This window comes from Mixophyes fleayi, chromosome 7 (genome assembly GCF_038048845.1).
Source record: "Mixophyes fleayi isolate aMixFle1 chromosome 7, aMixFle1.hap1, whole genome shotgun sequence".
Lineage (NCBI taxonomy): Eukaryota > Metazoa > Chordata > Amphibia > Anura > Limnodynastidae > Mixophyes > Mixophyes fleayi.
In genome coordinates this window covers 109827630-109842241 of record NC_134408.1, presented here as the reverse complement: position 1 = coordinate 109842241, position 14612 = coordinate 109827630, and the positions used below count along the sequence as shown (strand labels likewise).

The window sequence follows — 14612 nt, the reverse complement described above, 5'->3', positions numbered from 1 at the left end:
GATCTACACAATCCCTGGCCCACGTAGTTGTACACCAGTTTTTCGCTCTGCCTCTTCTGAGATATCATTTTAAAGGGAGATCAAAATATATACATTTGATATAGTATATGGAGTAAAATTGCATATAATACAAGACAGTGATAGAAAAATTAAAACTACTGTAAAAAGGTATCCTCAAAAACAATGCACAATAATGCCATCATATATGATGGCAATATGTGTATCCTTGAAGATCCAATGTACGCATTTTAACTAATATGAACAACTGTAGTATCATGTACTTATTCCTTTCAAGCAGGTCTTCTGACTAAAATTACTTTTTATATTACGTTTGAAATGCTGAATGATGTATTTACCAGTGTTTACTTATCGTACTCCTTATATGCATGAGTTGCCATCTCAGAATCACTATCATGTGGTAATGGCCCCCTAATTAGTACATTGCACAGTGCATATGGAGGAAACAGGGCAGAATGCAATTGTTTTAAACATTATTGCACAAATTGGTCATGGAGAGTGAAGCGCAACTTTGCATCCCAAACGTACACCGAAAATTGCGGTCTTGTTTTAAAATACGGGTTAGAACGTAGCTGCATTAATACATGCTTTAAGTGTATCTTGATGCAGTCCTATATTAGATACAGCAGTCATCATCATCAACTGGGAGGTGGAAGGACCTGCAAGTGGTAACTTGCCTGGAACTGAAAATGTCATGCATAGTAAAACAAAGCGGAATATTGCATCTCTCATTAGGACTTATAATCTATATAAGCTCCCTCATTAGGATGTAAGCACCTGCGAGCAGGGCCCTCTAACCCATACTTGCCAACTTGCTGAAGTTGGCTTCCGGGAGCCTCCCGGGGGAGGTGGGTGTGATGGGGGCGGGGCTCCAAAATGTGCGTCATTTTGGCCCTGCCCCCTTGATGTTATGATGCAAACGCTTCATTTGCCAGTAGGGGGCGTGGCCAAACGCCGCAATTCCCGGTGAATCGCGGAGTTTTGGACCTAATTCTACCCACTTCACTAGGAAGTGGGCATAATTCTGCCAGATGCGGGAGATTGCCACACTCTCCCGGGAGTCCGTGAAACTCTCGCAAAATGCGGGAGTCTCCCGGACATTTCGGGAGAGTTGGCAAGTATGCTCTAACCCTCGTGTCCACCTCCTCCTGTTTACCCTTTGCCTTCGGCTTCCTAGCCTCATTTTGCACCTCGACACTAGCCTGCTGCCCTTGGTTCTCCTGATCTCCATTGCTTTTCCATCTCCATCACTGCTCTGATCCTGTTGGTTTTAACCATACTGCTGGGCACAGGTTCAGTCTGCTTTAGTTCACGTCCCTTCTCTCCTTCATAATTTCTCAATGTTCTTGAACTCACTTTTACCTCTGTCCTACACACCAGTTCTGATCTGTTATGATTTTATTGTACTTGTTTCTGATTTTGTACTGCTCTGTATGCGGTCTTCTGTTTTCTACCATGCTCTATGTAAGGCGCCATATAGATAAAAAATAACAACATCGACATCAAACACTAACTAAGGCCCATAATGTGCATGTTATACACAAATCTCTCAAATCCAGATATGCAGATAAACTGAAATGACACCATGGGTCAATTAGAGAGAGTAAACCTAAATGGGCTGCACTCATCCTGATGACACTTGTTTTATATACCTCTGTTCTCATGTCTTGTATTCCTTATGGGCTATATTTACATACCAAATGACTGCATTTGTCATAAAGATAGGAACAATTAAATACATTTTCAACACCTCTACCAGAAAACATTGTCAGTATTGCTATCCCAATATTAACACATGCCCTAACACAGATTGTATAGAACAGTTTAAAAGGCAGGTGCCACACATTTTATTAAATAAATAAAAAAAAAGAGAAGTGACTGTGGGCCACAGTTATTTTGGGGCCCAGTGATGTGGTGGCTCCCAGACACTGGTCGATTGGAAGCACTCTGCACAATAGTGAGGCCAAGTAAAAGAAAAATAATTTAAAAACAAAACAAAAAAAAAAAAAACACGTCAAATTTAATGTGGCAGGACAAGCAGTTCATAATAGGCCCCTCAGTCATCCCAGGCCCCCAAATCTGTCTAGGCCCCTTCCAGTTGTACTCCCTATAACCCCCTGGAGGCTTAAAATGACATGGTTACTACAGATGATAATACAATGACATGCTTTAACTCATACTTGACAACTCTCCTGTAATGTCCAGGAGACTCCCGAAATTCGGGTAGGTCTCCTGGGTTCCCAGGAGAGCAGGCAAATATCCCGCATATGGCATCTTGCTCCTCAAAATTACGCGATTCGCAGTGAGTCGCGTCATTTTGTCGCGGGGCGGAGCCAAAATGTCGTTAATTACCGCGCCCTGCCCCTCCCCCTCCAACCACGCCCCCCTCCCTGGGATCTCCCAGAATTAACTTATCAAAGTATGCTTTAACTAGATACTAACTGGCAAAGAACAGAACAGACAAACAAGATATTAGAAACTTGTATTTTCCATAAATAGCTGGTATTGTGAACTAGCTCATTATTAAAAATGCAGGGGCAGTGTTAATGTGAACACTTCACTTACACAGAGTGGAGGCATAACCTGTCACATATAACCTAAACCAATAGATAAATCATGTGTAGCTGTCTACAACATACTGTCATGTGTTATAATAAAGCAGAGCATGCTGGAAGTTGTAGTTTCTGTACATCATGAGATTAACAGCATCTCAGCCACAGTGGCTTGACCATACTTGCCAACTCTCCCGGAATGTCCGGGAGACTCCCGCATTTTGTGAGAGTCTCCCGGACTCCCGGGCGAGTGTGGCAATCTCCCGAATTCTGCCCACTTCACTAGGAAGTGCCCCACTTCCTAGTGAAGTGGGCAGAATTAGATCCCAAACGCCGCGATTCCCGGTGAATCGCGGCGTTTGGCCCCGCCCCCGCTGTCAAATGACGTAATTTGCGTCATGACGTCACAGGGGGCGGGGCCGAAATGACGCGATTTCGGTCACCCCGCCCCTTCACGCCCCCCTCCACTGGCTGGCTCCCGGAAGGGAGCTGAAGAAAGTAGGTAAGTATGGGCTTGACCAAGGTTTTTAAGAAAATGGCAACTTTAACTTTTTAAAAAGTTTTCTCCTAGTATCCTATGATACATTTTAAAGTTTAACCCACCTTTGCTACAGAATAGATTACATAAGTGCTGTATTTCAACTGCCTCCAGGACAAAACTTAAAAGGTTTGAAATTCTAAAATGTTCATGGATGACTAGCCCAAAGACAAAATGGTTTCTCTGTAGTCACATTCTCTCTAAGAAGACTAAACTCTGGCACCAACTTATAATTGATTTTAACTTTTGTGTTGTCTGTCCTAAGGGTGTCTAATACTTTGTCATTTATTCCGAAAACTAGTAATGCAGAAAAAGCAAAGCACTCCGGAAATATGACAGCTTTTTTCCAGATTTTAAATCAAAATCATTGCATTTCCTGGAGGGAATGGCAGCTACATTTCTATATTTGCAAAACGCAAACAGAGATCTGTGCGGTACTACATCACAAAACAAAAGCCACAGTCATTGTGCTCTATTTAAAATGTGCTTTTCAAAACAGAGGATCATTGATTGTGCCTTAAAGACCCATACAAAACGTAATGTGATCAATAACAGATTATAGAAAGATAGGACACGGCTTAGTATGTGGCGATCTCAGTCTGCAGCATTTAGCTGACAAACTGAATTAAAAAAGTATTACAAGAGGCAGCGGACGCCGTCACAACCACTTCTTGAGAAAAATAGTTAATTATAAGGTTACCTGTAGTATGAAGGTCAATAGCTCTTACTTTATTGATTGTAAGAGAGATGTATCATTTGTACAGACTAGTAACTTTGCTGTAACTTATAAGACTATGTAGCATCCCTATAAGGCCAGTTACATGATACAATTTGCCAACCTTTATTTAATTTGCTTGTTTTTGTATTTTTTTTTTAATTGAAACATAGGCAATAGAAAGCGGTTGGTGTCCAAATTGCGGTTTAACCGCTCTACCACTTGATCTGACATTTAGTACAGCTCTATTGATTCTGTGATGTCAATAATGCCTTGTAGATTGATAGTCTGCACTGTCATGAATATTGGTTCAGTCCAAAAATGACTGACTCCAGTGAAGGTCATTTACGAAGTGTAAAATAGCGGCACACAATCACTTTTGGTCCTGCTGTGTGCTGTAATTTGCGCAAGTGTGTCTAGTTTTGCAAGAAAACATGCATTAACAGAACAAAATAGCAGGATTTGCACAAGAGTAGACGATTGCACAGAATGGGGGAAGGATTTGGACAGAAGGGTGTTCCTTGCTAAGTACAGAGTAGACAAAATCTTACTTTTGAAAAGCAGTGCAAAATAAGATTTCATTTTGAATAGAGAAGTTATTGAAACAAGACAAAAGTGGTTAAAAACTAGACATCCTTGGGGGGCGTTTCTTGCTGTACGGAGGGATAAATGATGGCTACAAAAGGACTTGAATTTTGCACCAGATTTGAATAGAAAGTCTTTGGATCTTATCCTATTCTTTCAGAGGGAGGCATTCTTCCCTTTCATTTCTAAGTGCTCTGTAAACAATGTAATAAAAAGGTCTTTGATACACACTGATGTCACATCTAATAAGAACAGCTCCAATGCCCCCTCACACTTAAGTTTAATATCAATAAGTGCTTCCAAAGGGATAGAGAATTGGACTATGATGTGATATTTAAACTTTTGCATTTGCCCCTCTTCAGATTTTTTCGAGTCTCTGCACATCTATGTGCATTTCTAGCTTGTAGAGGCATCACCCAAAAGCAGACGGTAGGCATGCACCTTTATGTGGGGTGAGCAGACCATTTACTGGTGCAAATCCCAGGCAGTCTGCATTATACATTCAGGGCATATCCTAAATTACCTAAAATGTAGGAAATGAGTGCATCTTAAGTATACCTCCCCAAATTCTCAATTAAAAAATAGGCTCAAATTTGCCCACTCTCCAATCAACCAAGACATGCCAACAACCTGCCTTGGCCATAAGTCAACATTAGGCCAAACCATTTTTGCCCATAGTAAAGTAGAACAGTCAAGGGACAATCAAAAGGTACTGTTATGGGGGTTGGTTTAAATCCTTCTTGAGAATTGTGTGTATTGTACATGTTTAGCATTGATATTAGTATGACTTACTAGCATTATAGACTCATATAGTGACTTGTGAAAGATAAAAAAAAAAAAAGGTGGGGTACCTAAATAGATAGAAACATCAAAAGTGCTACAGTAATATTTTAAAAGTACATTTATATTTAGTATGTTATAAAGACCGGAAACCATAGAACAGGAAACCTGCTATGACAGTGAAACAGACCAGCAGGCATTGGGCACGTTTTTTAAATTGAGCTGAGTGCAAATGAAGGAACACATCCATGGTGACCATGTCAACCAGATAAAAACAAAGAGGGAGTGCACAACTGTATGGCCAACTTGTACCATGTGCATGCAGCATCTTTGCAGTTAGTGATTTTCAGTAATCAGTTGCAAAAAGGTCTAGTAAATATCACAGATAAAAAGGACACGTAGAGGTTTTGTGCCTGGAAAACCATGTAATTGTGAAAAGAAGATGCCCGTGTGCTTCTAGTTTTGGAGTAGCAGGAAGAAAAAATAAAATAAAAACGGAAGGGAGATATTGGCTTTTGATAGAGTGAACTTCAGATAAGAGAAAATATAGATGACATACAATGAATTATCTTTATAAATCCAAGTGTGTCCTACTTAATGGTAAATATTGCTGGAGGTATAGAAGAAGACTGAAATGAGGCTGTCGCAGCTAGTGCATTTATCAAGAATCATGGATGTCGATCTGTAAAAAGAGTAGGTGTGGATATCCCCACCCATAGTACTGTATTTAACTTTACTGTTCATATCTTTCCAGGTTGAATTGATACATTACTTGCAATCTACATCTAAAAAATGTGATCAAACAATTTATATAACCTGTAACACTATCAGGCTGACGCCCATTTGCACCTCAAAAAAAACTCTAAACAAAAGACACACCTAAAAGTAGCGGATTTACACCCGTATGTCAAGTCAGAGGCATCTCAAGATGTAGCCAGCTCTGCAGCAGTAACATATGCTCCAGCTTTACGTCAGGCGTACATCAGGTACACTTACACCCAACCGGGCCATAAGCACAAGAAATTTTTGTTCACATTTGTTTTGATAGCAAAAAAAGAATTTGTTACTAGGTTTGATTTAAATAAAAAATCCTCTATAATATAGTCGGTATAATCTTCTTTAATTCTAAAAATCACCCACATATAGTATAGGCACAAGCACAGAAGAAAGCATTATCCGCTTCAAAGGTGAATTCTGCAATCAGAAGCGGCTAATGTTGGCAACAGTCATCATTGTCATGATTCAACTACTGGCAGACGTATCTGCGTCTCCATTGCAATTACTGTACTCTGAATGATTTTGGCCGCCCCGTCCCTCCTCTGTTCCACCTCTATAAATGTAAGTGTCAGATGTGACCGAATCCGCATACGTGCATAGGCGTATGCTCTTTATTTGTGGGCTTGCACAGTTCTAGCTTGTGTATTTTACGCTTAACAAACAGGAAGATGCCCAATTCAGTATCTATCTATACGGCCTTCCTTTGCAGGAATGAATTCATCCATAGGTAAAATAAATATTTAATTCATATTTAATGGGTAAAAAGCAAAACAGACAAAACAAAAACAAAAAAAACAAGCAAACCCAGTACAGCCTCAATAACCTAGATTTGTTCTGCTTGTTTCTGGCAGAATTGTGGCAGTGTTACACTTTTGTACTAAATCCATTTCTACTAAAACTGTCTTACTACAATATACATAGTACGAGCCTGTCTATATTATTGTAAACCTTAATCCACTAGACCTACTCTGATTTAGCTGAACAAAACCCAATTACATTAAAATGTACAATCGTCCTTGCCCCCAGAAGGTTCTGTTTACAGTGACATTATTTTTAAGTCATGCACCCCACCACTTATACTCTGTATGCAAATGCCATCATATGTTCTTACTGTACATGCTATAGTAGTAAAACCTATAACTGTAGGAGATGTTTGGCATTTGCCTTGCAACTGAGCACAAGATATTATCTGTTATTGATAATTTTCTGCCAAAGGTGGCTAAAACGGACTCATTTTAAGAACACCGACAGTAAGTCTAAGAAAATGTCTTTTCCACATAATCACAAATTTAATCTAACATATTGTCAATTCTGAATAGCTCCATAAACGTTTACATAAATATTTGTGAATGTTAATAGATTTATTTTAAAAGCCAACACTTATTTTAGATTTTGACATCCTACAATGTAAATGTTTGGTACTATGATCATCATTCATTTATTTATACAGCACCACTAATTCTGCAGCGCTATAGAAAGAACGCACTCATATTAGTCCCTGGCCTAAAAGAGCTTACAGTCTAAATTCCCTAACACACACACACACAGACAGACTAGGGTTAACTTTGATAGCAGCCAATCAACTATCAAAGAGAGGTGAAGACGGTGGTGATGGTATCAGTCAAGAATACAACACTGACTTATTCTGGTAAAACAAAGTACAATACATTTCAATTCCCAATACAACCGTCAGACCTTCACCAAAATTGCTTTTATTGCTGACATTTCTGAATGTTCACTGCATGGGGAAAATGCTTTAACATTTAAAAAAAAAAAAAGAAGAGCCTGGGGCATCTGCAACAGGAGCAGCTCAACCCCTCTGTCCATCAGCTAACTTAACCCATTGTTTGTCAATGTCTGGCAATACGTAATTACGGGATATGGAAAACAGATCTCAACACATACACATGGGGCATTAGTAAATTAATTTTACTGAAAATTATATATGCAAAGCTCTTTTGGCCCTAGTTCCCCATGAGAATAACAAAGAGCTGCTGTATTTTCTCTTCTGACCCAGACCATGATGCGCTCTGGTTTATTTACCTTTTGATGTCATTAATAAGCTTGTTTTTTTCCTGGGCCACACGCTTGTGATGCATCCTGTGGAAATCGCGCTCTTTCTGCAGCTTTACCATCGATTCTCTAGCTTTACTGCATGAAAGGAACACAAAAAGAATAACAAATATTTCTAAAAGGCCAAAGTCTGCAAAAGTTCTCTCATTTAACAACTGGAAAGCGGCTGGCGACCACGAAGAGCCTGTGTGGTGGTTTGAGAACGCAATTCTATTTCGCTAACATTTGTTTAAATAACAGAGTAAACATTCTTCAAAACAATTTACTGAATGGTACGTGTATAACATTAATGTCTAAATGGATCCTTACGTAAAATCAGATTTTTGAAAGGCTTTTAAAGTTAGACAACAAATGCCTGGAATGTGATGTTCTAATGAAACCATTACAAGACCTATTTACAGAACACAGAAATAAAATGGTATTTGTTTGTTTGCAGTTTAAGTGCCTTTAGCTTCCAAAATGTTGTCTCCGTACTTCTGCAAGTACTGGGGAATGTATATCCCAGACATAGTTTTGTTATTTCTAGAAAATATGAGCAACTAGTTTGAGTTTCTCTCCCCCAGAAGACCAGGATTCAGTACAAATAGAACAGGAAATCAATATGCAACAAACCCGATCATCCACCTACAAAAAAACTGAATCCAATATAAGCCACAATAGAACACCAATCCTTGTGGAGAAAATGACGAGAGAGTCTGGGGCAGGGAAAGGAGGTCACTACCCTGAGCACTTGAAATTCAGTAGTATCAGTTCCAACAAGTAGGGGAGCAGCGATGGCAATGAATCGACAGGACCTGGCGGATGGGAGTGCCACCTACCCCTTATCCTGTCTGACCAGTCTATATGAGGAATCCCTGATGGGATCCAACTCGCAAGACAGCACCTGCGCAGCCTAGGTTTCAAGCAAGTAAGTGGTAGTAAACGATGAGGTGCTCTTCTCCGTGGATATTCAAAGCCATTAAATATACATTAAATGTTTTTGATAAAAACAGTAAACCTAAATGTATTCACTCTGTTGTTTGTTAATGTCTGAACACACACTGAGTGGGGTTATGGTGTCTCTATAAATTGAGAGAGGCCACTTCAGTAAACACTTGACATCGGCAAGATATAGATGATTGGCACCACATTAAATGTGTGGACAAGGTATGGGGTTTACATATACAGTAGGAAGGTGTACACAAATAAACGAACATAAAAAAGTCTGTATAAAAAAATATAATTGTTTTTTAACCCTGTGTATCTCTACATTCAACTAACGTACCATCAATGTCTAAATATTATTACCGATTTTCATACAATTGTGTCTGCCGTGTGGCATTGCTATAATTGCCTCACTACATAATGGCTCTTGCTGGGTTTGTTTTTTTCCTGTCTTTAATGTGAATGACTAAATATAACTTACATAACTTTCACACTGTTTGACATTGTTTTATACTATTATGACATTGTTCTATAATCCTAGGTCTATACTACCTGTCAGTAGGCACTAACTTAACAAGTCAAAAAATACCTAATACCCCATTCATACTGCACCAAAATCCCGGGTTTTTGCCGGGACGAGCTCAAACGACCCGGGTCTTGGTGCAGTATGAATGGTACAAGTCAAAAATCCCAGGTCTAAAAACCCGGGTCTTCAACCTGGGATTTATCAAGGGGTAATTCCCGGGTCGGACCCGGGTTGCCTGCACTATGAATGGTGCAACCCGGGTTGAAACACAAAAAACAAGCTGATTGGCTGTCTGCCTGTCTCTAAAGGATGATGTCATCGGTGGGAGCCCGTGGAAGAAAAAAAAAACAGTCACCTTTCAATGACATCACCATTTTTCAGCCAATGAAAACTGCTCTGGTGATGACTCCCACAAATTGCCAGGGCACAGACTTGTGCAGTATGAATGGGGTCAACCCGGGAAATTCCCGGGTCCGAGGTGCAGTATGAATGGTGTTTCTGAGCTGGGACGCTCCGAGCCCCGGCTAAAAACCGGCTTGAAAAACCTGGGATATTGCCGGGGCGGCAGTATGAAAGCGGTATTATTCATACAATGTAAAATGTGCAGCTGTCAACAACTTGATGTAAGATATACTGCTACTTAAATGATGCTACTAAGAATAGTTCTGCATGATAGATAATTTGGTTCAATTGCCCCTAGTTTGTCAAAAGTATTGTATAGCTCTGTGCAACAGGGTGCTAAGAGTTTTTATTGCTTAGGGCAGCAGAATACGGAATACTGTATAAGAAAGTCTACCCTTTCTGCAGCAACTAACAAGCATCCAGGCAAACGACACTTTAAATTTGAAAACCATGGGGAAAAAAAACAACAAAAACAACTACATATTAGCAAATAAGTCTACATCAGCACAAAGTGTTACCCTTGTAGCTTTCTCCAATTAAAAAAATAAATAAAATTCAACTTTCATTTATATTGTTTCCATATTCTAGTGTGGTTTACACAATAACTGTTTGGTGGTTACTACAAACTTCTCTTTCTAAATGTCAATGGAACGGTGTTACCAGTCAAACACAACCAAAAGCCGCAGAAGGAAAAACATCCATTTAACAGACAAACAACAAGTATATTTTTGATGCTGTATTATGTTGTATGTAAAGCATATTGCTTGTAGGGTTAATTAAGTTTGTGTAACTACAAATATGATCGATAAGCCAAAAGAGTATAGAAAGTCCTACAGGGGAGGTAAGAATCTAACTTAAAATTGGGTGCACCATCTTTTATGTGTGCAAATTATATAAGTGCATTTAGAACTACTGTATACTATATGAAGCGAGACGGATTCACTAATGAAAAGTGGCAGTACAAGTAGGTTACTCAGGGCCTGATTAAGGGTTCTGGCCGCCCTAGGCTAATACGGCCGCAGCGCACCCCCCCCCCCCCTCCTCCGAATATATAGGTGTATAGGAACACTCCTGAATATGAATGTTCAGGTGTATTCTCCAGCATTCAAATTTAGACAGATTGTGCCATTGTCTCTTACCTGTCCTTGCTCTTCTCTCTTGCAACTTTGTTATCCTCTCGCTGGCTTCTGGAAAGTTGGTGTCCTTTTTTGAAAATGCAAAAATGTATTATAATGCAAACCCTGAATGATTAGGCCCTTTAGTTAAAACAAAACACTCCATTATGGCCAGCTAAAAGTGCCCCATTGGACAGGCATATATAAGCAATATCTGAATATTTGTTGTCAATCAAATACAAACCTCTACCAGCCCCATCTCACTAATATTTAGTATTCTAGTGATTGCTGAGACCACCCATGTGACCACCACACAATCATGAGATTCTGCCCCCCAAAGCTGCTCTATTTTTTAAATACCCCCTGCAGCCAGTTTCCTTAACCACAACCCCCCCACAGCCATTTTCCTTAACCCCTGCTGCAGCCATTTTCTTTACCTCCCACCCTGCATCCATCCCCCTTGCAGCTATTTTCCTTACCTCCACTCTACTAGCTAGCTATCCCCCCCCCCCGTCACATCAAAACTCCCCCAGTCACATATATCAGCCCCCCTCCTCTGCCCTCCTTCATACATATCAACCTCTCTACCTCCCTATAGATTTTCATGGCAGCCCCCCCCCTCCCACCCTATAGATTTGTATGACAGTCCCCCTCTCCCTCCCTATACATATGCATGACAGTCCCCCCTCTCCCTCCCTATAGATATGCAGGGCAGTTCCCCCCCCTCCCTATAGATATGCAGGGCAGTTCCCCCCCTCCCTATAGATATGCAGGGCAGTTCCCCCCCTCCCTATAGATATGCAGGGCAGTTCCCCCCCCCCTCCCTATAGATATGCAGGGCAGTTCCCCCCCCTCCCTATAGATATGCAGGGCAGTTCCCCCCCCTCCCTATAGATATGCAGGGCAGTTCCCCCCCCCTATAGATATGCAGGGCAGTTCCCCCCCCCCTATAGATATGCAGGGCAGTTCCCCCCCCCCTCCCTATAGATATGCAGGGCAGTTCCCCCCCCTCCCTATAGATATGCAGGGCAGTTCCGCCCCCCTCCCTATAGATATGCAGGGCAGTTCCCCCCCTCCCTATAGATATGCAGGGCAGTTCCCCCCTTCACTTACCTGTAGTTGTGCCAGCGTCGCTCCTCTCCTCAGATCAGCAGATAGGAAGTGAAGACGTCCTGCTTCCTGTCTGCTGCACAGCAATAGGCAGCCTGGCGATTGGCTGTGTGTTGCTAACCACTGACCACCAATGCTTTTAATCGTCGAGCCCTCCACCCCCCCCGCAGCGACCCCCCCCTCCCCCACCCCGAAAAAAAAAATGAATGAAGAAAAAAAAAAATTTAAAAGAAAAAAAAAAAAATTTTTTTTTTTTTAAAAAAAAAATACCCACAGTGCCGCGCCCCCCGGGACCCAGCGCCCCAGGCTGCAGCCTGGTCAGCCTAGTGGTTGATCAGGCCCTGAGGTTACTGTAGCATATAACTGAGCAACACAAGTAGTAGCTGCACATTTTACATTATGCCTCAAAATCAGCAATTGTAGGGAACAAAACGTCTGCACCCATCTACAATCAAATACATGATAGAGGGCAAGAAGCAACGAATCTGACACTTCCTGGTTATGGTTTACAAATGTTGCTAAAAACAGTTTCTATAGAAGAAGAGAAACAATGTGTGTTTAAATCATCATCAGGGAACACATTTTCATGGCACATTTAAGTAAGGATTTTGGCACTTTATGTACATAAAATTCTACAAAGAAACAATTAGAAAAACTGCTGGCAAAACTTAGGACTACTACTTGAAGCAGCAATTGTAAGAATGATCATAACTCTAGGAATTAGAGCACATCTTAAGCCTCACTGAGCCACGCCACCGTTCACTTTAATAGTGATGGGTGGGTGGGATTCAGGAGGCAGGCCCCGTTCTTCCGGGTGATTCCTCAAAATTCTCCCGGCCATTTTGGGAGAGTGGGCAAGTATGCTAAATTAGCTTGCGAGTCAAGTGAATGGATAGGCTGCATTTAGCTCCGACAATGGCAGCCTCCAGTGTGTGTGTAGGTCACGGTTGAATTTATAACTTGTGAAAGTGCTTTTAAACTTAAGTATTGATTATCACAGCTGCCCTTTAGGGAGAAATGGGCTTGTTTGTGATCACCAAGGGCTAGATTTACTAAACTGCGGGTTTGAAAAAGTGGAGATGTTGCCTATAGCAACCAATCAGATTCTAGCTGTCATTTATTTAGTGCATTTTACAAAATGACAGCTAGAATCTGATTGGTTGCTATAGGCAACATCTCCACTTTTTCAAACCCGCAGCTTAGTAAATATACCCCCAAGTCTACAACATTTTCTTGTGTAAACCAGGAATGGAGTATCGCATGCCATGACTGTGTGCCATTACACCGGAAATAGGGAAGCTGGGATTATTCCTTTTGCATGATTTAAGGGGTTAAAAGTAATCCCACAAACAAGTTTCAACAACTTTTATTAAAAAATAATAAAACAACAAAAAGCGATTTCTAGTGTGCAGTACCCAGCCCTGGTTTATTTACGGATCTCCACACTAAAATACCCCATAGACACAGGTTACATTTTTATTAAAAGTGATAAATATTCTCTGATGAAGAAATATTGAATGCGGCAACGTTATGAATATTTCATTGCTGCGGACATACTTTTGGATTTTTCTTCTGCAATATTACATCTGGGAAAGCTTCACATCGGAAATCTTGACGTGAAAAGCTAATGAGAAGTTATTTTTCTATGGTAAGTAATGGGGTTTTTCCAAAAGGCATACAAAGTTGTGTAGCGAGCAATCATTTTCCGACCTTGCATTGCTTATAATACATTAATTTGCAGTTTTCATTTTTCTAGCGGTGGTGTTTCATTTATCGCCAACTAGAGAAGGAGAGATCTGAGTAGCTGCAGTGGGGGTTTTTTCAGTTAAGATGAAATAAGATGATACCAAGGCTGCAGTTTGTGAAATGATATATGACATTTTCCTAGGAATGAGCAGTGTTATACAAATAGTTAGGGGATTTGTCACGGTAGATGACATTATCAAAATTACCTTTAAGTTCTTTTTATGCCTCATAATAGAAGCTGCATGTTCATACTGCGGTTTAGGAGGCTACATACATGGCCCTTATCAGGGCAAATAGCGAATGCGGCTATACAGTGTCACTAGATAATGTGTCACTACAGCTAAGGTATATCTATGTACAATATAAAAAGGCATACTTTATATAAATTACATCTATATCTACATCTCTCTATATCTACATCTCTCTATATCTATTGAATATATATATATATATATATATATATATATATATATATATATATATATATATATATATATATATATGTTATATGTGAGATTTTAAAATAAAATAACCTTGCGGTGATATAAAACTATAATAATGTATGTAATCTGTAGTCCCCTGTAATGATCTTTATCTGAATCACTCCTTGCTGTATCCTACCCACTTACAGAATCTGAGCTGCACAGGGAAAAATCTTTCCTGCCAAACCCCTGTTATGTTACGGGCTAGATCGGTCCATAGTGGGCTACCTTGGGCTGTGTCACTGGGCTATCTGCGTTCTTTTCCTTCA

At 40.4% G+C, this 14612-nt stretch overlaps 1 protein-coding gene across 2 annotated transcripts in view; it reads right to left on the bottom strand.

The window, feature by feature from the left end:
* The window catches only part of SPAG16 (sperm associated antigen 16), a 696430-nt gene that overhangs the window by 638757 nt on the left and 43061 nt on the right, over nt 1-14612 (bottom strand). For both annotated transcript variants that reach the window (XM_075180327.1, XM_075180328.1), the window contains exon 6: nt 8009-8116. In XM_075180327.1, coding sequence (XP_075036428.1) covers nt 8009-8116 — 108 coding nt within the window. The remainder of the gene's footprint in view (nt 1-8008; nt 8117-14612) is intronic.